Source organism: Hyposmocoma kahamanoa, unplaced genomic scaffold, assembly GCF_003589595.1.
Source record: "Hyposmocoma kahamanoa isolate Upper Pololo Valley unplaced genomic scaffold, ASM358959v1 103, whole genome shotgun sequence".
Lineage (NCBI taxonomy): Eukaryota > Metazoa > Arthropoda > Insecta > Lepidoptera > Cosmopterigidae > Hyposmocoma > Hyposmocoma kahamanoa.
In genome coordinates this window covers 1,262,396-1,286,870 of record NW_020653344.1, presented here as the reverse complement: position 1 = coordinate 1,286,870, position 24,475 = coordinate 1,262,396, and the positions used below count along the sequence as shown (strand labels likewise).

Below are 24,475 nucleotides of genomic sequence, written 5' to 3'. Positions count from 1 at the left end.
TTAGAAGATATATCTCTCGCTAACTGTGAAGGAAAACATGACTGTACATGCTCATCGAATAAGGTTCACAAACCTTGGCGAAAAGTATGAAATCACCAACCCACTTTGGGATAGCGAGGCGGACTATGAACACACAAGTCAAGTGAAGTCAAGGTCAAGTCACACTGAAAGGCGACCGGAGGAGCATTTTTGGTGCAAAGTACCTGTTACTAAGCATTTTGAATGTAATCTTCTAAAGAAAAAAGTTCAAATTGATTCGAAGTGATAGACTGTAAAGTGCGGCACCGCGAGTAGCCGCGAAGTTGCATGAAACTTGTAGTGATCTCCAAGAGGAACCGTGCTAGCTCCTCCGGCTGCTGCGCGCCTCTATATTTTCAGTGTTACTTGACCTTACAACAGGCCTATAGACGACATGACAACAAGAATAGACAGGGAAAAACTCATAATAATATATTGATAAAAAATCGTACACCGTATTTCATTGAGTAGGCCATGCCGAATGCACGTTAAATGCTCTATATCCTTTGTCAAGGTCACTTTCAAGTGTCTCATGTAACTTCTGTGCTACTTTTGCAAAAATTTGAATAAAAATGTAAATTTTGTATTTTCTTAATTTAATTTCATCTGGAACAGAAACGATGACTCGACTATAACTGGATTGTTGTAAATCTGAGTGAGGGTGCGATGGCATTGCATGATATAATAACGTTTTCCTCTTTCATCATCGGGTGACTAGACATAGGCTTCCATCTCTATGTTGTGGATATTCCAAGGATTCGTAAAAAGCGTTTCACTTCCACATTTATATGGCGAACGGCTATAGGGCGAATTTCCCAGCCTGCAGACTTATTCCCTGAACGCTATAACCTGGGCCTTTTCAAGCGGGAGTGAATAGGCATAATTACGGAGTGTATGCTCCATTGTCCACTTCAACACCACCTTCCATCAGGTAAGATCATTTTTGATAAGGTCATTTGGTAAGGTCATTTGACTTTTTTTTTAAGGATTAGATTATCGCATTTATTTCTTCTTCAAAACTTCAAAACGATGAAAAGTTTTTAGTTCAGATTTTAGTGCCTAAACAATAAAGTACTTTTTAAGGATTTGAGAATCGTCAGCCTCAGGTCTCTTAAAAATCTTGAATAATAATTTGATAAATTTTTGTTTCTGGAAAAACTAACAGTGAGAACTTAAAACCTTGACATAAATAGAAAAAAACATTGATAACAAAGTCCAAAGTCGGTAGGAATAAAAAATGCAATGATAGACATACAAAATATTAAGACGTAATGTTATTTCATTAAAGCATATTTATAATTCGTAAGTTGAAATGAATATCACGATTATACTAAAGTTTGACGAAATTACAGAAACCCAAATTCAATGAAACTGTCAACAATTCCTTTCAATTTAACTTGAAATTTCTGAATCGTTTCGGGATCAGAACTTGACAGTTTAGTTTGTTCAGCCATGTTGTTTAATTCATCTGTAGTCATATTGGCATGAACTTCCTTCATTGTTTCTTTTAATTTAGCAGCTCCTGCTGCATCTCTGACCAGCACTGTACTTAACATAACACCTTGGCCAAGAGAGAACTTGGCGAATCTACGTAAGTCTGCATCAAGTTGATCTTTAGGATAAACATAATTGGCCTTTAGTCCGAAGTTGGCTAAGCTTTTATCCAATTGTGAGTGATAATAATCGATCCAGTCGTGGAAATGTTCCGCTCTCGTAGCGTAGTCGGTGCAATTAAAGATCATGTAATGTAGGTCGGCGACGGGATTACTCTGTTTAGAGACTTGGTAGTCGATCATACAGCACTCCACGCTTCTGTCATCCTAAAAATAATAAAAAAGTTAAGTGTTCATTCATTAATATTACACAATTATTACACTCATCATTATCACACACCACTTCAACTAAAATTGAGCTAATCACAAAAGCAAAAACAGTTTTTCTTGTTCGAGGGGTGAGAGTCTGGCGACTCGTAACACAGGCTTTTCAAACCTATCACGGGCACCAATCACTCACTTAAGTAGTTTGATATCACAAAATTGTATTTTATTACATATTTAATTAGCTGCTTTTGTGAGTGAAAATAAAAAAAATATATTTTATTATATTATATTATATTATATTATATTATATTATATTATATTATATTATATTATATTATATTTTATTATATTATATTATATTATATTATATTATATTATATTATATTATATTATATTATATTATATTAAATTATTATTATTTATTATTCATTGGTATTTTAATATTAGCTAGTGCACTCTTGAATAAACACAACATACCGAGAAACAGATTAAACTTACACAATTACCATGTAGTGGACACTATGCCACGGAGCAATTACTAGGATGAATGAATGATTTATAGACTCATTGATCCGTTAACCCGTTGACTCGTTGATCGAACGAAGGTTCTATCGAACGAATGCTTTATTGAACAAATGTTCGACCCAAACGAAGAGTGAGAAAGCGAACCGTGTCGTGAGTGGGAATTTCACGTGAGAATGAACGAGACAACAACAATATTGTGAGTTGTTGAATAATCTCTAAAGTTAAAGTGATAAGGTCGAATATTGCGCGCATGACCCATGAAACTCTAAAATGATCGGGTTATTTAGAAGCTAGTAACCGGGGTATCGGGTCACAGATGCTGTTCGAATCATTTTGATTCGATCGAACACGATCGATACACATCTAATATAGAGTGACTCAATCGTGTAGTTCGCGCACAATATTGCGTTGGCTATTGATGATGTTAACATTATATGATCGCTTAGCTTATACTAAGTTAAAATTTCAATGGTACTTACTGTCAAAAGAAGTAGGTACTTAGAATAGTTAATGTTTTATCAATGAAATGATCACAAAATAAAAATGAAACTATGATTTTTTGTTATAAATTTCACTTGCACTTCTGTTTTATTTTTTATTTATTCTATGCATTCTTACCTCAAGTCTAAACATAATATTATTTGTCCAAGCGTCTCCTTGTTGAATTACAGAGTGCTTCGAGCCAGCGTCAAATTTAGCCAATTTCGGTGCTTGAGCCATCATTTGTACTAATGCGTTTTTGACTGCCTTCTTGTGCTTATCACTGTCTAATAATATTTGCACATCAACGTCAAGCTGAGCAAACCATTGAATCATTTCAGGAGCTTTGGTCATTAATAACCAAAGATTGACAAGATTCTTACAAAACATTTCAAATGTTTCAGGTTCTTGATATCTCAAAACATATGACAAAGAATGTAAAATTGCGAAATTTTTAAGAACCAATCTTACATTTTCATCTGTCAATGAGGAGAATTTGTCTAGAATTTTGAATCCCGGTACTGATAAATCTTCTAGAAGAATAATTTCGTTTGGTGCGTCCATGTAAGTTCCGTAGCAAGCTGCATATTTAAGTCTTTCTTCTTGCGGAATATTTGCAGCGCTTTCTAATTCACTAAATTTTGGTAACACTTGGGTGTACATAATATGCTCATTCATAAATAAAATACCAGTATTTCCAAGATTGCGCATCATGTCACTCTTAGGAGCGACTTTAGCAATCATCTTAAAGGTTTTACCATCCTTTTCCACAGTGATTCTCTTCACGTTAGCTACATAGTTGTCATCTGCTTTGCCTACGGGTTCTACATGAATATTAACGTGTTTAAATCCGTGTTCTTCAACAATATTAGTAATTAACTTCCTTTGTTCTTCAGATAATTCATTAATGTCACCAATAAACTGTAATTCCACCATTTTTTTTGTAGTGTATTATGTGATTACATGTATTTGAGTGTAGTTGATAATGTGTTTTTTACTTTAAGTAACAATGACTTCAAAACTGGTCAAGCGCTTATATTTATATGATTATTGTTATCTTTGATAAGATAATGATAAATAAAAAATAGTACACCGATGCCGTATCAGGGAATGAATTATTGTATGTAGTATTTCTTATGAAAGAGATCAATAATGCCGAGCAAGTATCGATTACACTTAAATTTTTTAAAAAGATTTGCAAGAAGTTTTGTAGTCACGATTTTTGATTCTGTGGTATTTACTGGGTAATAAACAAATGTCATGTTTTTGCAAACAGCACGTTTAACCAAGCGAAATGGAGTGTAAATACAAGAAAACCTGAGCTCAATATCACATGGGAATAACATGCTGAAGAGAGAAAGAGAGAGTGAACAGCGTGCGGTTAGGCATTAATGTGGTGGTAGTGCTTGTTTGTCAATGTGTATGTGATGTTGTATGCAGCAAATACCAACCGCCTGCTGTGCATGAAATTATGGTAAAGTTAAGATAAACCCCCCCGGGTTTACCTCCCGCCGGGTTTACCTACAACCTAACCTAACCTAACCAGAAATATATAGACGGAGAAATATGTATGCAAGATACGAACGGGAAGTCTGTCACCAAGAGACCTAAGGTCACAAACGGAAGGTTGGAAGGAGGTAAAGAAGTATACGTCGTGCAATGTGTACTAGAATGGTATTCCCACTGCCGGTCAAGCAGACTCACAAGACCGATCTACTGACGGCTATGGGTGTCTTGACCATAGTGAGAGGAGTAGCGGGTTACTACTTATTGCGGGTTAGTACTCTAAGCAGGATGATGAGTTTGTTGAGTTAAAATCAGATGGTAATGGATAACTGAGTATATTTACAATTCTTATTACTATTTATACAAATTTTTTAAACCAAAACATTATAATAGGTTTTCTAATCTAATAATTTGGAAGAACGAATCTTCAGTCTTCGTATTTGTGGCCTCCGGATTAGAATAGATTTATCCCCATTCTTCCTCAGGTGTCGTACAACACGTTTGAGGAATAAGCAATTAAATGAGGATGGACAACTACGATCGTCACCCGCCTGCCAAGAGTAGCGATTACGGCTAACCCAAAAGTGGGGTTGACGTATGTCCAGGAACGGACGTCTTGCTATTGAAATGATTATGGCGATGGGTCTTCACTGTACTTACAAGATAATAATCCCTATAGATAGTTATTAAATTCACACATACATTTATCATAAAACTTGAAAATTGCCCAACCGTTTAACAACACGCCGCACCGCCCACTGCCACGTCAGTTGCCATCGGGCCTTTGTCAACGTCTCCGCAGCGTCAGCGCCTCGTGCCGCTCTGCTGTACAATTGAGGCCGCTATTCATCACAGGCTCGTAACACTTCCCGCCGCAGTGCAGCAACTATTTGAAGCTTTTGACGTTTTCAGATTGTACAGATTTCTGTGTTCTTAGTTTCCGTAGACGTCTATAGGCGACAGCGATTCCGAGTGCACATTATACTGAATAGAATAATGATCGATATTGGGATCGTAGTAGTATGGTAGAGACTTAATTCATACACGCTTCTAAGTTTGATAGGGGACTAGAGCGAGATCTTTGTGTTCGGAGCTTGCAGACTCTCAAGATGTATAGAATGTAGTTGTATGGCAGGAACATTGTCTTTTGTTTCCTTCGGTATTGAGGGTAAGTTCATAATCTTCAACACCTGTTCTTTGACCACATCAAAGAACAGGTGTTGAAGATTATGAACTCCTTAGTGTTACTGACGGTGAATTCAGTGGCTTCTATAGAACGGCTATTTGGTATCGTGGCTAAATAACTCCCTTGTAAAGTCCTGTAGTGCTCTTGTCCACAAGAAATCTTCACTTTAGTTGATTTAGGGAAGCTGAAGTAGTAGTGCGTGTCGTCCAGCTGCTCCAGGGGCTTCTTTGGTAAGGGACACCATTGTCAACTTGCAGCTTGAGTCTCGTTGTTGCTTGGTGATTAAATACACAATCAAGTGAGTCCTTTATCCTACAGTTGATTTTTTTTTTGCATAGAAACCAAGGACCTACCAGGCATTTTGCCTCTTTGTACACAAAATCGTCTCAGTGAATGGCAAGGTATGGGAGGGGTGATATGAGGATTTGGTTATTCTTATTGGGAGCTATCGAAAGTTTGTATAAATCATATAATTCGGGGGACCTATCGAAACCTTTAGGGCTGTAACTACCTTATGTTTTACGTAATAATAACCTATTCTAATAATGTCGCAATATTCTCTCAAGTTTAATTCGAGAACTTCGCCTTTTCTGTAAAGTATTTTTAGCCTGTGTAACATATTTCTTGGTGTAAATTAAGTATAGAATGCAGTGCACCTAAAGCTCGGATGAGCACGAGGGTGCTCTCTAATTTGCTAAGTTCCTCCGACAAAGTTTCTACATTGTCTCCTAAGATTAACAAATATTATCCTAGGTGAGTGTATTTAATTAAATCGTCTTCTTTACGCTGATCGTGTGTCATAATCAAATTTAACACTTTACTTATTTTATTCTGATTATCTACCATTTCTTGAATTATTGTTTTAATTTTGTAGCATCCAATCTCTACCTCTACTTATACTGATGTGATTATTAAATTCCGACTCTAGTTTACTCTCATTCTCTTGCATCACTTGAATAGCTATATCATAACTTATGGGCTGTATAGTCGAGATTACCCGTAACGCTTTTCACAACTGCACCTAACCCAAACCTCTTGACGATGGAACTCAACGATTTTTAGTTGATCAGAAATTTTATTAAGTTTACTGGATAAATATTCGCCGTGTGACTCGTACAAGAATAATGTTTTATTATTAAGATCAGGTCTATTGCACTATGACAGTCAAATCCGAATTACAAAACTTTGTAATTCGGGTTTGACTGTCTTTGTTTTGAAGTATCTTTTTAAGTCAATGAACTGTAGGAAGGAGTGATAGTGAAAGATGACTTTAGTCCGTCCAAGTTTGAAGGGTATCGCTGGTTCATATTGTAACTCGTCAAGTGCTACATATGTCCTGAGCGCGTATCAGTAAGGGTAGAATCGTCAGTATTAGTCAATAATAATTGGAATTTATTAAGCCTCATCAGGCGGGATTGGCGACTCGATCTTTTTTCTTTTTGTATATATATAGGCAGGTCCGCTAAGACTATATCGGGGAGCTAGTTTCTGGTGTGAAACTAAAGGGTTTCGTACGTACATATGTTGTTTAGGGTGTATTCGTTCTCCTGTTCATGGTCTTTATTCCTAACAAAGACCAAGCTGTGTGAAGTCATGCAAGGATGTCTCATTCATTAATTCATAAACTTTAATCATGGATTTTTATGGTCTTGTATATATTGTTCTGATAAATCGATGTCAAGTGGCTCGCGACGATCAAAATGTGATGTAATCACGTTTAATGGTCTGCATTTCGTAAAACTATGAACTACCATTATAGGCCAAAAGAGGGTAAGGTGTAAGGTTGACAACCATTTCAGTACTATTTTCGAGTTCAGGATCCTTAAATGTTCTAGAAGGGCGCAGTGTAACCTTTCTACTATTCCATTGGCATTGGGTGTGTGCGCGAGTATTTTATGGTTGTCTACTTTATGGAGCTCGATGAATTCCGTGAAGAGTTGAATTGTGAATTCAGGTCCCTGACCCGAGACCATCCTAAAGGGTACATCATGGTGAGTAAAGAATTTTAGTAAGGCTTGTACTACGCTAAGAGCTGTGCTGTCTCAGAAATAATATGCCTGGACATATTTCGAAATGAATCAACTATTGTTAGGTATTTCTCGGTCTGTATGGTAAATAAGTCTAAATCCAAATACTTCAAAGGGCTTGGGCGGGGGTGGAACTATGCAAAAGTTTTGTTTGATCGGGTTCGATCATACTTGGATTGGCTATATATATTGCACTCATTGATATATTTAGTTATGTGGTCTTTCATTTTCGGCCAATAATAACGATTGGAAAGTGTAGGATAGCATTCATTAATACCATGATGGTTGGTTTTAGCCCCCTTGTGATATTTTTGCATGATTTCCTGCTGCTTTAAATAATCTTTAATGTACTCTAATTCTTCTACACTACTGGTGAGGATAAGATTCATGGAAGAGTTTTTAAAGTTGCTCTGTATTATCGGAATAATTGAATACATATGTAGCTAATGTGGGATGTATTAATATAACTGTTTTTACCTCCGGATTAACATATTCTTTTACAGTATTTATGACGTTCAAGGTTGGATTCAGAAAATTGGATTGTGGTTTAGGTGTGAGTTTCGAATGTCTCACTTACTATAAGCCGTTTTGTGATGTCACCTAATATTACAAAGCTTATCTGTCTGTTGAACTTGTTTAAAGGCTCATCGGATATTGGTAATTCTAATATGGGGTTTTCGGTACTTGTGTGGACAGTGAATGTTGTTGAATTATTTCCAGATGAGTGCCTTTCTGAAGGGTTAACTGCAAGGGAGCCGGTCTCCTCATTGTGAATTTCAACTCGCGATAGCGCATCGGCATTAAGATCCACATTTATGTGGGATTGCTAGATCTGAACGCATGTATTAATATGATTTAGGCAATGGGTGAACGTATCTTGACGTGGGAGTGAGAGGAAAGGAGTGTACAAGCGAGAGGGATGGTTTGAAATTATAGACTAGAAGACGTGCGCGATCGATTTTGTTTTATATTTTGGTAGGAGATGGATGAACCTCGACCAAGGAGCAAGAATAAACTATTTCAGACTTTAACCAAAGAAAAGGGATAAATTCCTTTTCTTTGATTATCCCACATTTATACGGCGAACGGCTATGTGGTATGGAGTGAATAGGCATTATTTAGGTGTGCATGTTCCATCGTCCACCTCAACATCACTTTTCATCGGATGAGATGGAGGTCAAAATGGTCAAATGCGCACTTATTTGTTTCTTTTAAACTTCACAATGATGAAAGTTTTTAGTGCAGATTTTAGTGCCTAAATAATAAAGTACTTTTTGAGAATTAGAAAATCATCAGACTCTGGTCTCTTACAACTCTTGAATAATAATTGGATTAATTTTGGTTTCTGGAATTACTAACAGTGAGTTATTAAGACCTTGACATAAATAGAAAAAAAATGATAACAAAAACAATCGGCAGGAATAAAATATGCAAAAATAAACGTACAAAATATAAATAAATCATAATGTTATTTCATTAATTTCAACACATGCACTTGAAGTATATTTATTATTCGTAAGTTGAAATGAATATCAGGATTATACTAAAGATCGACATAATCACAGAAACCCAAATTCAATAAAACTATCAACAATTCCTTTCAATTTAATTTGAAATTTCTTAATCGTTTCAGGATTTGACCTTGACAGCTTAGTTTGTTCGGCTATGTCGTTTAATTCGTCTGTAGTCATATCGGCATGAACTTCTTTCATTACTTCTTTCAATCTAGCGGCATCTGCTGTATCTCTGACCAGCACTGTAGTTAACAAAACACTTTCGCCAAGAAAGAACTTGGCGAATCTACGTAAGTCTGCATCAAGTTGATCTTTAGAATAAACGTAATTGGCCTTTAGTCCAAAGTTGGCCAAGCTTTTATCCAATTGTGAGTGATAATAATCGATCCAGTCGTGGAAATGCTCCGCTCTCGTAGCGTAGTCGGTGCAATTAAAGATCATGTAATGTAGGTCAGCGACGGGATTACTCTGTTTAGAGACTTGGTAGTCGATCACACAGCACTCCACGCTTCTGTCATCCTAAAAATAATAAAAAGATATGAAAATGTTCATTAATAGATACTATTCAATTATTACACTCATCATTATCACACAGCACTTAAACTAAAACTGAACGTAATTAAAAAATGGAAAATGTAAGTGAACAGGCGTGAAAGCGTGTACCGCTGCTGGTACCGCTTGGAATGTTCGACAGGATTGTAATGTTGAAGGGAGAGTATAGTGGTATCCGCAACCTCTGCAGCCGATATGTGGAGGCTTAGCGAGTTTAAAGTTCAAAATTCAAAAGGGTAAAGAAATAGTGGTAATAAATCCACTTTTATAAATATTTGTGATCTTTAAAATGTTTATCGCGCAAGAGATCTGCTAAACGGTTCAAAAAATGTTCGCTGCCGCGATCGGGCAGGAGGTAACGATGGAACGAAACAAAATTGGAATGGCGAGGCAAAGGAATTATTAAAGAACGATTAAAATTTTTTTTTTTTTTTTTTTTTTTTATACCTGACAGGCAAATGACTCCACTCCACCTGATGTTAAGTGGAAAGTGGTATCCAAACGCGAAGGAACCTAGTGCAGCGATGGAATCCTCAAATTTAAAAACGAGTGGCCAGGAACCGGAGAAACGGCGATAAAAAGGTAGGATAACGATGTAAGGAGGTCACATCGTTACAGGCGTAACCACTACTATTATTATCTTTTTTCTTACTGAATGGCTTGTGAGACTACTTAGTCTCAATTCTGCCAGTGTCCGTTTTCTAGTTTCATAAACGTTATGGAGGGTGTGTTAGAATTTTGTTCGGTGACTCAGAGGTATAATCGAAGAGATTTTTGCACAAATTGAATTCTAGAACAAAAGAGACGGCACAAAGTAGACAACACAAGTCGTTAGAAACCACTATTATTATTGTGCCTCATTTGTTTCGTTCCTTTGAAGGTACTACTGAGACATTTTTGTTACTCAAGATATACAAAAGAGCTCGTTTAAATATCGCATCACTTGCTGAGCTTCAGATCCAGGCATCCTTTCCATCCTTATACGCTTGTCGATCTTTTGCCATTAGAAAAGCACACATTTGGGCCTGACTCCACACAATATCTAGAGCCTGACTGCTACCGAATTTGGTCAGTTTATCTTTTGGATGATATTCTACTGCCATGTATTGCAGTATGTATGTATGTATTGTAATATAGAAGGACACAGTACCCTAAAGTTTTTAAAATAATATCTTCGAAGACTTTCTTTGAATAATAACGGTATAGTAATCGATATAGAGTGACTCAATCTTGTTTTTTGCGCACAATATTGCGATGGCTATGGATGATGTCAACGTTGTGATCGAATAGCTTATTACTAAGTTAAAATGTCAACGGTATTTACTGTGAAAATCTTAGAATAGTTAATGTTTTAATAATGAAATTATCACACAATAAAAATGCAACAATGATTTTTTCTAATAAGTTACACTTGCACTAATGTATTTTTATTATATATATTTGCATTCTTACCTCAAATCTAAACATAATATTGTTTGTCCAAGCGTCTCCTTTTTGAATTACAGAGTGCTTCGAGCCGGCGTCAAATTTAGCCAATTTCGGTGCTTGAGCAATCATTTGTACTAATGCGTTTTTGACTGCCTTTTTGTGCTTATCGTTGTCTAATAATATTTGCACTTCAGCGTCAAGCTGAGCAAACCATTGAATCGGTTCAGGAGCTTTGGCCATTAATAACCAAAGATTGACAAGATTTTTACAAAATATTTCAAATGTTTCAGGTTCTTTATATCTCAAAACATATGACAGGGAATGTAAAATTGCGATATTTTTAAGAAATAATCTCACATTTTCATCAGTTAATGAGGAGAATTTGTCTAGAATTTTGAATCCCGGTACTGATAAATCTTCTAGAAGAATAATTTCGTTTGGTGCGTCCATGTAAGTTCCGTAGCAAGCTGCATATTTAAGTCTTTCTTCTTGCGGAATATTTGCAGCGCTTTCTAATTCAGTAAATTTTGGTAACACTTGGGTGTACATAATATGCTCATTCATAAATAAAAAAGCAGTATTTCCAATATTGCGCATCATGTCACTCTTAGGTGCGACTTTAGCAATCATCTTAAAGGTTTTACCATCCTTTTCCACAGTGATTCTCTTCACGTTAGCTACATAGTTGTCATCTGCTTTGCCTACGGGTTCTACATGAATATTAACATGTTTAAATCCGTGTTCTTCAACAATATTAGTAATCAACTTCCTTTGTTCTTCAGATAATTCGCTAATATCACCAATAAACTGTAATACCACCATTTCTTTGTACTTGAGAGTATTTAATAGTGTTTTATTTTTATTTTATGCAACAATGACTTCAAAACTGGTCAAGAGCTTACATTTATATGATTATTGTTATCTTTGACAAGATAATCATAAATATAAAATAGTACGCCGATTCCGTATCGGCGAATTATTACTAAGTATGTATTCTTCTTGTTAAGTTAACGTCTTGTATTATGAAAGAGATCATTATCGTCGATGGAGTATCGATTAGACTTCAATTTGTGAACAAGTAAAAGGTTTGCAAAAAAGTTATTTAGTTGGTTTAAGTGGTTTTTTTCTGGGTAACAAACAATCCTGGTTCCAAAAACTCAAGAAGATCGAAGATGAGGTGATACCATGTTTCTGAAAACAGCACGTTTAACCGAGCGAAGTGGAGGGAAAATGCATGAAAACCTGACCCCACTGTCACATGGGAACACTGGCGAGGCGTGAAAGTTGTCCTTGGTAAAGCCGAAGCTTTACCAAGGACAATTTCCACGACTTTAACCTTAGCTTTAACTTTTTGAAAAACAAAAAACACATTACTCTAACAAAAAAATATTTTCCCGTTAAATAGGCACAACACAAGCACAACACTTATTAGGACACTTGTGTCTTCTACTATCTACTATACGTATCTTGATACTTTACGATAGTTCACTTCATTTCACAGGATAATTTATTCTACACATAGTTTGCGATCACTACTGTAGATGTCTCTTCGCGGAGTTATTTCAACGCACGTTGGAACTATGTTATTGTCGCGGCACTTTTTGAGAAAAGTTAATGTAGTTAGGGCGCGCGCACGTTTGTTCTTGAGGTCTTCGAACATGTCATGGTTAAACCTACACATTCAATGAAGTTTGACAAACCCAGGTCCTTGCAAAAGAAGATTCATTCAATAAAATAATTTGTAAAACTTAATGTAGCGTAAATTGGAATGTTTTCTTTGTAAAATTAAAAATAAGGTATTTAAATAATAACTATTGTAACTATAGTGAAAAAATAGGGTGGTTTGTATTAATATTAGACACAACTGGTTGAAGACTGTACCACCTCAGTCAACCGTGACCATGGGACCTGTAAAGGGCCCGAAACGTCGGTTTGTTTGAAAAAGACAAATATACGTGATTTAAATCCGGAAAAATAGTTTCGTTTTCTAAACTCTATTTTACTTAAATAAATGTTAATTGTTCTATTTAGAACTGAAAACCAATGACCCGAAAAATTATCTAAATGATCATAAAAGTCATAAAATTCCGAATCGATTTCTCGTGAAAATCGTCTAATACGGTTACCGATACGTTTAGTCCACATCCCTATACGTCGCGATGACAAGTGTAAAAGGTGCCTCTTATTTTGTGACGACTATAGTACCACAATTTAAATTGGTTAGACTGTAGAAGTCATGTGAATAAAAGAACTTTGGAGCTTTTCTTCAATGTCCGAGCAAGCACAAGACGAAGTAACGAACTAGAACATGGACCTAGTTCAGTTGACCGAATATAAGCAGGTTCAGGCACAAGTCTAATTGCGAATTGGAACAAGCGGGCAGGGATTCACATCGTCGGCACCACTATATAGAGAAACAAAATTTCTCGCCACCGCAATATATGAATATTTAAATGCAAATTAAAACAAAAGCACTGAAATGTACGCCAAGACTAAAGAAGTCTATTTTATCTAAATTTACTTCGTATTGTAAGACGTGTATTAAATATATACTTCCGGACACATATTTCGAGTCACCTCGCATTTTTGTCTTAAAGGGCTAGAATACAAACGTAGTGTTATCGTCGAAGAAATACTTTTCCACCGGTTTTGCAAATCTAAATTTCCTACAAGGATTTATGGCAAAGACGTTTATTATACTAGTTTCAAAATTGCTCGATAGTTTTTGAGCAATCAAACATTGTTTAAGTTTAGGGCATTTAATACTGAAAATGCGAGGTGGCTCCAATTATGTGTCCGGGAGAGTATATAAACGAACTTTTAACGAGAAACCGAAAATAACATAAGAAGGTTAGAATGAATAATGATTCAGTGTATGGGTATGTCGGTTTCGGTAGCAAACGTACTCTCCTTACCAAAAAAATAGGAGCACACAATAAGGCATATAATCATTAGTGGACGACCTACCTTCGTTAAGAGATTTTGGGTGATTCTGCGATCATAACAAGGGAAAAACCAAAACCGAGAGTTCATAAAGACTACGTCGATGTTGAATTTTTTGCATAAAATGTTCTAGGTATGCTGATCGTGCTACGTTATTGGTGGTTGATATTTTGACTTTTTGTATTATGAAAATTGACGTGCTTGCTAATTCTAGTAGTAACTTAATACTGTATTATTAGTAGTGCGGAGACTGCCTATTGCAAAACACATAAATTGATAGTGATTAGTGACCACTAATCTATTGTACACGTAATACCAAAGGCGGCAAATAAGTTCACATGTACTTCATTAAAGAAAAATATTTTTTTATATTTTTTATCAGACTTCCTCGTAAGTAGTATCTGCAGCAAAACTAGACGATATGTTTTATCAAGGCGATTGAAGTTTTTTTATTTAAATTCCGCCCGCTAGAAGCTCGGGTAAACTGTCGGCCACCGCCCGAAGTCATGCCCCGTTCGCTCCGCTTTTTTGCGCCCAATAACAAGTGTAATTTCATAAAATATTTTTAAAAGGTATATACTTATAAGTACCATAGTATTTACATCTATACAGTCCGACATCTTGTACAGGGTCATTTGTAATATGCTAACAACCTCGCAGGACGATGTTAGTAACGTAATAAATAACAATATTTGTTCCATGTTCCATTTTACGAAACATAATACATTTACCAAATATAAACTTTTGAGTTTTTGTTGTAGGTACTATAAGACATTTTTTAGAGCGATTACACACGGCGAGTTTTCGCGGTGAAGCAAACGCGATACAGTAGCTAATCGTCTATCTTTAGGAGCGATGCAAACGCGCGACGACATATAAATAAATAACAAGTATACCGATGCCATTGTACGCTTCACGAACGCGCGTTTGCATCACTGCTAAAAGTTTGTAACCACTCTTAGATCTGTATTTTTCGCACCGCCCTTCGCGTCCTGTCATTCATAAAAATAAATTTGGTAGTGGGTGCTTTCTTTTACTACCGCACTGAGTTATCACCATATCGAACGATCAATTTAAATATTTTTATTTTTGTACGAAAGTAAAATTTTACGAATTATTAAAAAATCATGAAACAAAAGTTGTCGTTCATGATGGTAGTGATACAGCCCTGTGAGATTGCAAGTATATTATAAAGAACCCTGTGTAAATATTTTGCATGCCACTGAACTATAAATCGGATGCAATTTCTTGCAAACTATTCCAGTGAAAAAAGGTTAATGTAACTTTAAAAAATTGTAATGTCACTATAAATATAAACATTTATTCAACATTTTGTAAATATAGTATTTAAATAAATTTTTACGTCCAATTTTACTTTTGTTGACTTCCTCACTTGTGTGATGGAAAACATTGTATGCCATACGGACGGAACAACAATTACAAACATTTGAATGTCCCTCTGTTCGTAATTGCCTACTAACCGCCCGATATGACACAATGTACTACTGTCATTAAATCTGTATTTAACAACACTCCCTTTATATTTACACATCATGCATACTAAATTATTCTTCGTTTTTTGTTATACGAGTACAGAAATAACTATCTGAACCTGATTTAGAATATCCTTTACAAAGGTCAGGTAAAAAGCAATCCCAACAAACGGGCGTGTACGAGAAGACGAATGGAGGTGCAACCACGGAGGTCCCTAAGGAATTCACAGACAAACATCTCATATACGAATACTGCCTTGAAACAGATACATGAGATATCGAACAAATGAAAAATAAGTGATGCTTCAGCCATCTAGGGTTTTGAGATATATCATTACATTTTAACAAACGGTGATTAAGTTTAATTTTACGTAATTACCAGGAGCGGCTGATGAGTCCTGTGGGGCAGTCGTAAAGAAGAGATGTGGCAATAACTTGTCACCTCTTCATCATTCCACGCCAAGTTCTAAAGGGCAAATACTGCATGATGTGATACATATATCTCACATATGGGAGTATTTTATATAAAAATTTAATTACAATAATACATTGTGTTATAAGGGCAGTAAGTACGCAATTACGGACAGAAAGTTCTAATCATAAGATGTAACAAAAATCTAATCAAAGCATTTTAAGAACCTTGTCACAGATAACAATTTGATATAAAAATACTGCTCATACCCATTTTAAATTTATTGCTGATTAAAGTCGATCAATAAAATTTATATAAACTTTTACAATGGTTGAATTTCAGTTTGTCGATGACATAAATGACTTAAGTGTAGAGCAAATGGATTTAATTACCAATGTGTTACAAAAGCGAGGTTTCAAAACCGGTAAAATTCAAGTGCAACCAGTAGGCAAAGCAGGAGACAACTAAGCAGCCAACGGGAAAATAATCACAATAGAAAGTAATGGTGACACGTTCAAAATCATTGCTAAAGTGGCTACAAAGCAGGATATGATGCGTACTTTGGGAATTGGTTCTTAAAAATTTCGCTAGTTTACATTCCTTATCATACGTTTTGAAGAATAAGGAACCTGAAAAATTTTAAACATTCAAAAATAAACTTGTTGATTTCTCGTTACTAATGGCTAGCGTTCCTGAATTCGCTAATTTGTACATTCAGATGGACGAAGATGTACAAAAATTGTTACATGGTATCACATACAAGACAATACAAACACAATACAAGAATGCTGTTAAAAATGTAACAACTCAGATGATTACATATGCTACAAAATTGGCTAACATAGAGCATGACTCGAAATTCTCCGTAATTCAACAGGGAGATGCTTGGACTAATAACGTTATGTTCACTTGAAGTGTGTATCCGTTTGTATCATTATCAAATCCAATTTCTTTCTTTTTTCAAAATTTTTGGTTTTTGTTCATAATGACCGATCGTGTCTTAGTTACGTATATAAAATTTAGTTTATTCAATAGAATAAAGAAGATTTTACCCACAATGATGTATTTATGCAAATGATATTGGTATTTTTTTTGTTTATTTCAGAATGATAAAACTGTGGGGTGTTGTATGATCGACTACCAAGCCTCGAGAGTAAGAAGTCCCGTCGCCGACCTATATTACATGATCTTCCAGTGCACTGATTACGCAACGAGAAAGAAGCATTACGATGACTGGATCAATTATTATCACTCGCAATTAGACAAAAATTTGTCCAACTACGGACTTAAAGCTAACTACACACGTAGAGATAAACTAGATGCAGACTTAAAAAGATTTGCCAAGGCGTCTATTGGTCAAATTATCTTTGTGACCATGGTTATATTCAGAGAGTCAGCTAATGCCGCTAAATTGCAGGATGCGATGAAAAAAGTAGACTCTAACACATCTATGCAGGAAATAGCCGATCAACTTAAATTGTCAGGAGTAGATACGGAAACTATAAAGAAATTTCTATCTAAAATTGAAGGAGTTATTGATAGCTTTATTGAGCTTGGATATCTTTAGCTACAATATCTGAATATGGCACAATATCTACAAAAAACATGTAGAATAATTTTTATATTGTACAGTGTTCCGCATCTATGTATCTACACTGAGATATTGAACATCGATGGTTTTTAACATTTTTTATTATAAATAGAAACTAACACAAAATACTATAGCTATGGTTACAAATGTGTGGTAAGGGTTCTGTACTCAGTATATGCTGAGCCGACTTGGTTTGCATAGTACTGATGTTCAGCCAGAACCTCCCAGCAGGAGCTATGATCGCACAGTTGTGTACCAGAACATTTCATCAAATAAATTATCACAGACCATAAATTAAGATTCTATAACTAACGCTTTGAAACATAATGTGACAGCTTAGGTTAAAAGAGATATTATTTCATATACAGAGCTTCTATTTTCTCAATGTCCCTCGATAAACGTCGTGTTTCGGTTTCATCGGGTTTTGTTCAGATTCGCTTTGCTTTTGGTACAGACCGAACGTTTTCAGTCGACTTAGAAGTATGTAGAGTTGCTATTACATTTTTTATTTACCCTATAAAATATTGTAGAAAATGGAATAAAGTATTGATTGATTGATTAATATTTATTATACAATCGGATGAAAGCCGCTAGTTACAAAAACGGCAAATAATTTACAGCGTGTATTTCCGGTTTTTACAAGCCGATATGTTCAAGAAACAATAGCTATTTTCAAGAAGTCCAAAAACGTGTTTCCTTGGCTTGCGGAAATTTGAACCACTGTTTGAACCGTACATGGATAATTTTATAAGAAATACCTGTTCGAGCAGCGCGGAAAGTGATTATTCCATTGATGGCGAACATACTAACATAGCTATGTCAGATGAAAAAATGCGTTCAGATACGGAATGAATTGAAATGATTAATAACCGGAAAAATATTCATTTTTAGTTACATAAAAGAGGTACACTTTATTTACTTTCTATTTTAGGTAACTTGTTTATTGACATGGAGTAAATGTTATTAAAAATAGGGAAATAGTTTTCCGCACATAGTTCACAAAGAAATCAAAAGATATAACAATAAAGAACGTTGTTCAAAATTCAAATGAATATAGATTTTAAATGTAATCTGCCATCCACTAACTAAAACGCGGCGAAGGGACAAATGGTCAAATAACCGTTCTAAAAACAGTTGAAATTAGTTAATGTCTTACCCTAACGATGCGTAGCTGAAATTTCAAAAACTGGATTATAGTTTTTCTATGGCATCTCAAAAAAATATTTTTCTTATCTATTATTATATATATATATATAATATTTATTTCATGTATTCCTTTCCTGTAAGCCTGGCGAACCACGGGCATTATTCGATGAGTAGCCAAGATCTATTTATTACCAAATCCTTTCACCACGATTGCAAACATTATATAAGTACTGTATACCATCGATACATTCAGAAGGAGCAGCAGTTACATTTCATAAGGAATAACATTATTTAACATAATAATATAGTAACGAAATAACGTTGACACGAGGTTAAAATAGCCATCATCGTTATGGCATCTGGAACTCAATTTGAACTAACAAGTGGCGATCACATTAAATCATGATCTTATAGTAATAACCAGAACTATTTGTTCTTTAAATACATATTTGATATGTAAAAATGTATTTGTAAATAAATTACTACTTAAAAAGTATTTTGTAATTGTTTTTTTAAAATATATCTGACAAAAATGGGTTTTGTAATTGATATTTAAAATACTTCCAATAAAACTCTGCTGATAATGATAGTATTTTGTATTGTATTAAGTCAAAATTTTGCACTTTGTATTTCATACTTTATATACATTACGAAAGTATTTTGCAATTTACATTATCTTTGAGAACACGGAAACTAACACTATTATGTACATCGTTTGTTTCAAAATTCCACGAGTTCAAAAACTCGTAAATTTCCATACCAAAAGGCCCAAATTAGTTGGAATACGCAAAACAATAATAATTATCAAATTATGTAATTTGAAAATATGGTCTGTTGTAGGGTAGTTTGAATTTGTCCCATGGGACATAACGTTTTCTCAACAGCACAACATAATAGCATTACCGAGCCCACGTCTCACTGACGTCATGGAACAAAAATGGAGGTCTGTTTTATTTCAAAATTGTTTCAAGTTATGTTTTATACAAAGATAAGAAAATTTGAGAAAATAATAATATTAAGTAAATTTTTATTGAATTGATATTCAATTATTTTTTGTGAAATTACTCCACTAGTTTGTTATAATTATTAATACAAAGATCGAACACTCAGAAAAAACACTCGGAAAAAATTCCTTCGATCCGGTCGGATTCGAACCGACGTCTTCTTGCATACCGTGCCAGACGCTATACCAACTAAGCCACGGAATGCACCAACGGACCTCACGAATTCTTCTATGTGCTTGCGTCGTGTCTTTGTACTTGGTCTTTCAACGACTTTTTAGTCGTAGCGCCATCTATGAGAAATCTATGACAGATTTATCACCCAGTTAGTACCTTTACAGCTACCGGTCCTGGCGAGAGATGTCGCTATCCACTGTATTAATAAAATTTTATATTTTTTGTGAAATTACTCCACTAGTTTGTTATAATTATTAATACAAAGATCAAACACTCAGAAAAAATTCCTTCGATCCGGTCGGATTCGAACCGACGTCTTCTTGCATACCGTGCCAGACGCTATACCAACTAAGCCACGGAAACGAACCAACGATATGATAAATCTGTCATACGACTATAAAGTCGTTGAAAGACACGACGCAAGCACATAGAAGAACTACAAAGACACGACGAAAAAATAAGAACTACAAAGACACGACGCAAGCACATAGAAGAATTCGTGAGGTCCGTTGGTTCACTTGTCAACCTATGTCTCAGTGTGCCGAGTGCAATGGCAGTGCGCCTTAGGTCTCTGCGATTTAAAGAGCTGAGTGGCAATGCAACTGTTATGGACAGGTGTGTAGCTTACCATCAGGCGCTCGACTTGTTCATCCCGTCACTCGATATTATAAAAAAAACCCTGGGGGAGTTATGTGGATTTGTTGTCCATGCAGATCTCCTGGGGATTCATAAACTGATCTCAAATACACACATCAAAAGTGTCTAGGGATCAAGTGAATATTTTTGAAATAAAAATTATTTAAGCAATATTTACCAAATCCAGTCTTCCAGGACGACTTCTTACTTTAATGCTTATGTTTTATTTAACCGCTTACCCCTATATTTAATTAAAATAAACTAAAATTGATGTTTTTGCAAATTGTGGGAAAAAACTCAAATTAACGGCGTCAATTAAATGACAAAAAAATGGCGAAAATGATGATTTTACTCATTTTTATTGTAAAGATAAGAAAATTAATAATCTGTATTTCCACCATTAACACGAATCACACAATTACAGCGATTTGGCATGCTTAAGATGAGTTCATCAAAATCACTTTGAGGAATGGCCGCCCATGTGTTTTGTAACAAGTCAAAATATTGTTGTAGAGTATGTACGGTATGCATACTCGGCACAGCTCTTCTTTTAAGCATATCCCATGCGTGCTCAATTGGATTGAGGTCTGGCGATTGAGCAGGCCACGGCAGAACGTTGATACGAGCTTCGGCAAGAATGCGTGTTACGACTCTAGCTGTGTGTGGACGTGCGTTGTCATGCATTAGTTGAAATGAATCACCCAACTGGCCTCGCAAAGGGATGATAACATCTGAAACAATCCTCTCTGCGTAAATTTGAGCATTGAGGTTACCCCTGATCCAAATGGGATCGGTTCTTCCGCCGATCCAAATACCGGCCCATATCATTATTGTTCCCCCACCATATGGATGAACTTCCTGACAATATCTCAAACGTTCATGACGTCCAGATGTTCTCCAAACTCGAGTACGTCTTGTATCCGGTCTCATACCGAAGCGGGATTCATCCGAAAAGCACACATAGCGCCAGTCTTCTTCCTCCCAGTTTCTGTGTTCGTGAGTCCATCGTAAACGGGTCCTGCGATTGCAGGGTGCAATAGGTGGAACTCTGAGCGGCCTTCGGGATCGCAGACCCACTTGACGTAAACGATTTCGGATTGTTTGATCGCTTATTAGCAAGCCTGAGGAGCTGTGGAGCCTCGTAACCAACATCATGGCGGTAACGGTACGATTCCGTCGAGCAGTATTTTGGATATACCGGTCCTGTCTGCGACTCGTGATGCGAGATCGTCCTCCATGTCGCTCGGCCACGCTGCCCGTCATGCGATAGCGCGTCTAGAGGCGACTTATGACGCTCTGTGTAGTGTTAAGAGTGAAAGTCACAGCACGTTGCCTGGAACCAGCTTCCAACATTCCGACGGCTCGCATCATCACTTCTCGGGTTAAATGATGTCGTCTCTCCATAATAATGTAAATTGTTTCGGTTCCGATGCAGATATTGTAATGATTTTGTCAAAATGCTATAACTCATTTTTATACAAAACCACATTGACAATCGATTTTCTTCTTATTATCGAATTTTAAACAATATTCCTTATTTAAATGTTAAAACTCACTAAAAAGTATCAATAGCGATACAAAAAAGTTAATATAATTAACCCTAATTGCAGCAATACTCTTAAACGTACTTGATCCCTAGACACTTTTGATGTGTGTATTTGCTCATCCGCTTTCGCTGTTTTCGTAGTCTCGGTCTCCTCCACGACCATTGAAACGTGGATAAGCAAAATCTCGTCAAAACGAATCATCTCCCAAACAAGGAATTTCTCTCATTTGTCTGCCATTTGCATCATCAGATCAGCTCTAGGTCACCATAATGTTTTACTTTCACCGGAATCACATCTATGTACCAAGTTTTATTAAAATCGGCTTACAGAAAGTGAGCGAAATCCAATAAACCGGATCCATCCCGTAATTTGTCACCTGCACTACATCGGATTCGTATGATTATCCTTCAAAGCCGGGACACAGTAATGCTGACATTACTGCTTGGTGGGATAAAAAGGTAAGGTGGCAGTACTACCCTGGATGAACTTTTCACAAGGAGCTCTAAATGACGGTCCGAAATGTCACAGGGATCATTTTATCTTTAGGTGTACAAACGATATACGTATTTTCTCGGATTCGGATGGGACTTAGTGCACAAGCGACATCCGAAGTGGGTCCGAGTTTTCTGAATTTGTGTTGTCTCGGATTCGGAATGAATACGAATCGGTTACAGAGCGCAAACGCGCTTAGTCGGTTAAAAATTGTCCCATTCTGTCCGAACATCATGTTCGACGTCATATTCCACAAAACCAAATGGGAACTACTTATCCCTGTTGTCTTTCTTTTACTGTATGAAACTAAAATACACGAGACTTTTCGAAACTGATTTTTACACGGCAATGTATGCCTAGTAGATCTTTCCATACAAACCGGTATACTAAAAAACTATACGAACAATTGGAATGAAAATTTGTACATTATAATAGTAACTGAATAAATAAATATAAATAGGTATAGGCAAGCATGCGCCTCAAATTTAATATTTTTATCTATAGGTACGTAACCCGGCCTTGCTATTTAATCTCTTACGTCAATTAATATAATCATATGATGACTTTACTAATAGGTATAAATACAACCAGGACAAAGAATTTTGATATGTATTAACTACATGTTTTTCTTTGAAATCTTTATCCGCAATGCGCTTTATTAAATTATATTTTCAACATCATCGGCCTTTCTTGTGCAAACGGATGAGTTACAAAGACACTCTATCGCGCTTGATACGGCAATCGAGCGCAGTTAAGCGTACGACAGCGAGTGAAGTCTTTCCCGCGCGCAATCCTATATTCTCCTGATCACGCGCGATAGAGTGACTGTGTAAAGGGGGCTAATAGAGGGCGTACACAAACGTTTTTTCGCGTCATACAACAATCGTGCGCGATTAAACATGTTGGAAGGGAAAAGGAAAGACTGCGCGATTGCACTCATCAGTCGCACACGCTATCGTACGTTCCAAGGTTGCATTTTACACGGACGCTCTTCCGTTGTAATAAAAACTAACACGAGCGCGCGAAAGAACGTTAGCTTAAAACGCTTCAAAAAGGTAATCGCGCACGATTGCGCGTGCAGGCTTTCCCGCGCGCAATCCATGGGGCCTACAATTTTATTTCAATGTAAGCTTATTATAATATTACTCATATTCGTACCATGACGAACCTGTCAACCAAGAAATGTATTATTTCAAAAGTGATTGAAAGAACGAATGATTTCCCAACATTGTCTATTCCTTAATAAAAATAGGAAGGAGGTAACGCTATGTGAACTACATAATGCCATCTCTTCCTTTTTTGATGTTCCGAATCGTCTTATCGTATAATAATGTTTAAGTACTTAATGTTATTTATATTCAGAGAATTTTACCTGCCAAAAAAAAGAAGATTGTAATAATGAAATCTATGTGAAGTGAAACAAACAAGTTTGGGAGATGATTCGTTTTGACGAGACTTCGCTTATCCGCGTTTCAATGGTCGTTGAGGAGACCGAGACTACGAAAACAGCGAAAGCGGATGAGCAAATATTTGAGGTCAGTTTATGAATCCCCAGGAGATCTGCATGGACAACAAATCCACATAAATCCCCCCAGGGTTTTTTTTATAATATCAAGTGACGGGACGAACAAGTTGAGCGCCTGATGGTAAGCTACACGCCTGACCATAACAGTTGCAGTGCCACTCAGCTCTTTAAATCGCAGAGACCTGAGGCGCACTGCCATTGCACTCGGCACCCTGAGACATAGGTTGACAAGTCTCATGTGCCTGTAATTTCACCAGCATCCTTACTCTTCAAAACCGGAACCAGTAATGCTGGCACTACTGCTTGGCGGCAGAAATAGATAAGATGGCAGTACTTCCCTGGACGAACTCTTTCACAAGGAGCTCTACTAAAGGATTTGTGGGCGAGAATTCTTTGAACGGAGAGGTTTTTTTTGTAAAAAAATATTATTATTTTCTCAAATTTTCTTATCTTTGT

The 24,475-nt window shown here is 36.1% G+C and overlaps 3 protein-coding genes across 3 annotated transcripts; 1 reads left to right on the top strand and 2 right to left on the bottom strand.

Annotated features, from left to right (window-relative positions):
- Positions 1–1,178: 1,178 nt before the first annotated feature.
- Positions 1,179–3,808, bottom strand: LOC113238542. Its single transcript, XM_026475369.1, has 2 exons — positions 2,982–3,808; positions 1,179–1,838 (listed from the first exon to the last, which is right to left on the bottom strand). Exons 1-2 carry the CDS (start codon positions 3,777–3,779, stop codon positions 1,365–1,367), a joined length of 1,272 nt encoding a protein of 423 aa, XP_026331154.1. The 5' UTR covers positions 3,780–3,808; the 3' UTR covers positions 1,179–1,364.
- Positions 3,809–9,062: 5,254 nt separating this feature from the next.
- Positions 9,063–11,678, bottom strand: LOC113238551. The gene is made up of 2 exons (XM_026475378.1): positions 11,081–11,678; positions 9,063–9,595 (listed from the first exon to the last, which is right to left on the bottom strand). Exons 1-2 carry the CDS (start codon positions 11,654–11,656, stop codon positions 9,122–9,124), a joined length of 1,050 nt encoding a protein of 349 aa, XP_026331163.1. The 5' UTR covers positions 11,657–11,678; the 3' UTR covers positions 9,063–9,121.
- Positions 11,679–16,583: 4,905 nt separating this feature from the next.
- On the top strand, positions 16,584–17,471 carry LOC113237947. The gene is made up of 2 exons (XM_026474668.1): positions 16,584–16,769; positions 17,010–17,471. Exons 1-2 carry the CDS (start codon positions 16,584–16,586, stop codon positions 17,469–17,471), a joined length of 648 nt encoding a protein of 215 aa, XP_026330453.1.
- The last annotated feature ends 7,004 nt before the right edge of the window (positions 17,472–24,475 follow it).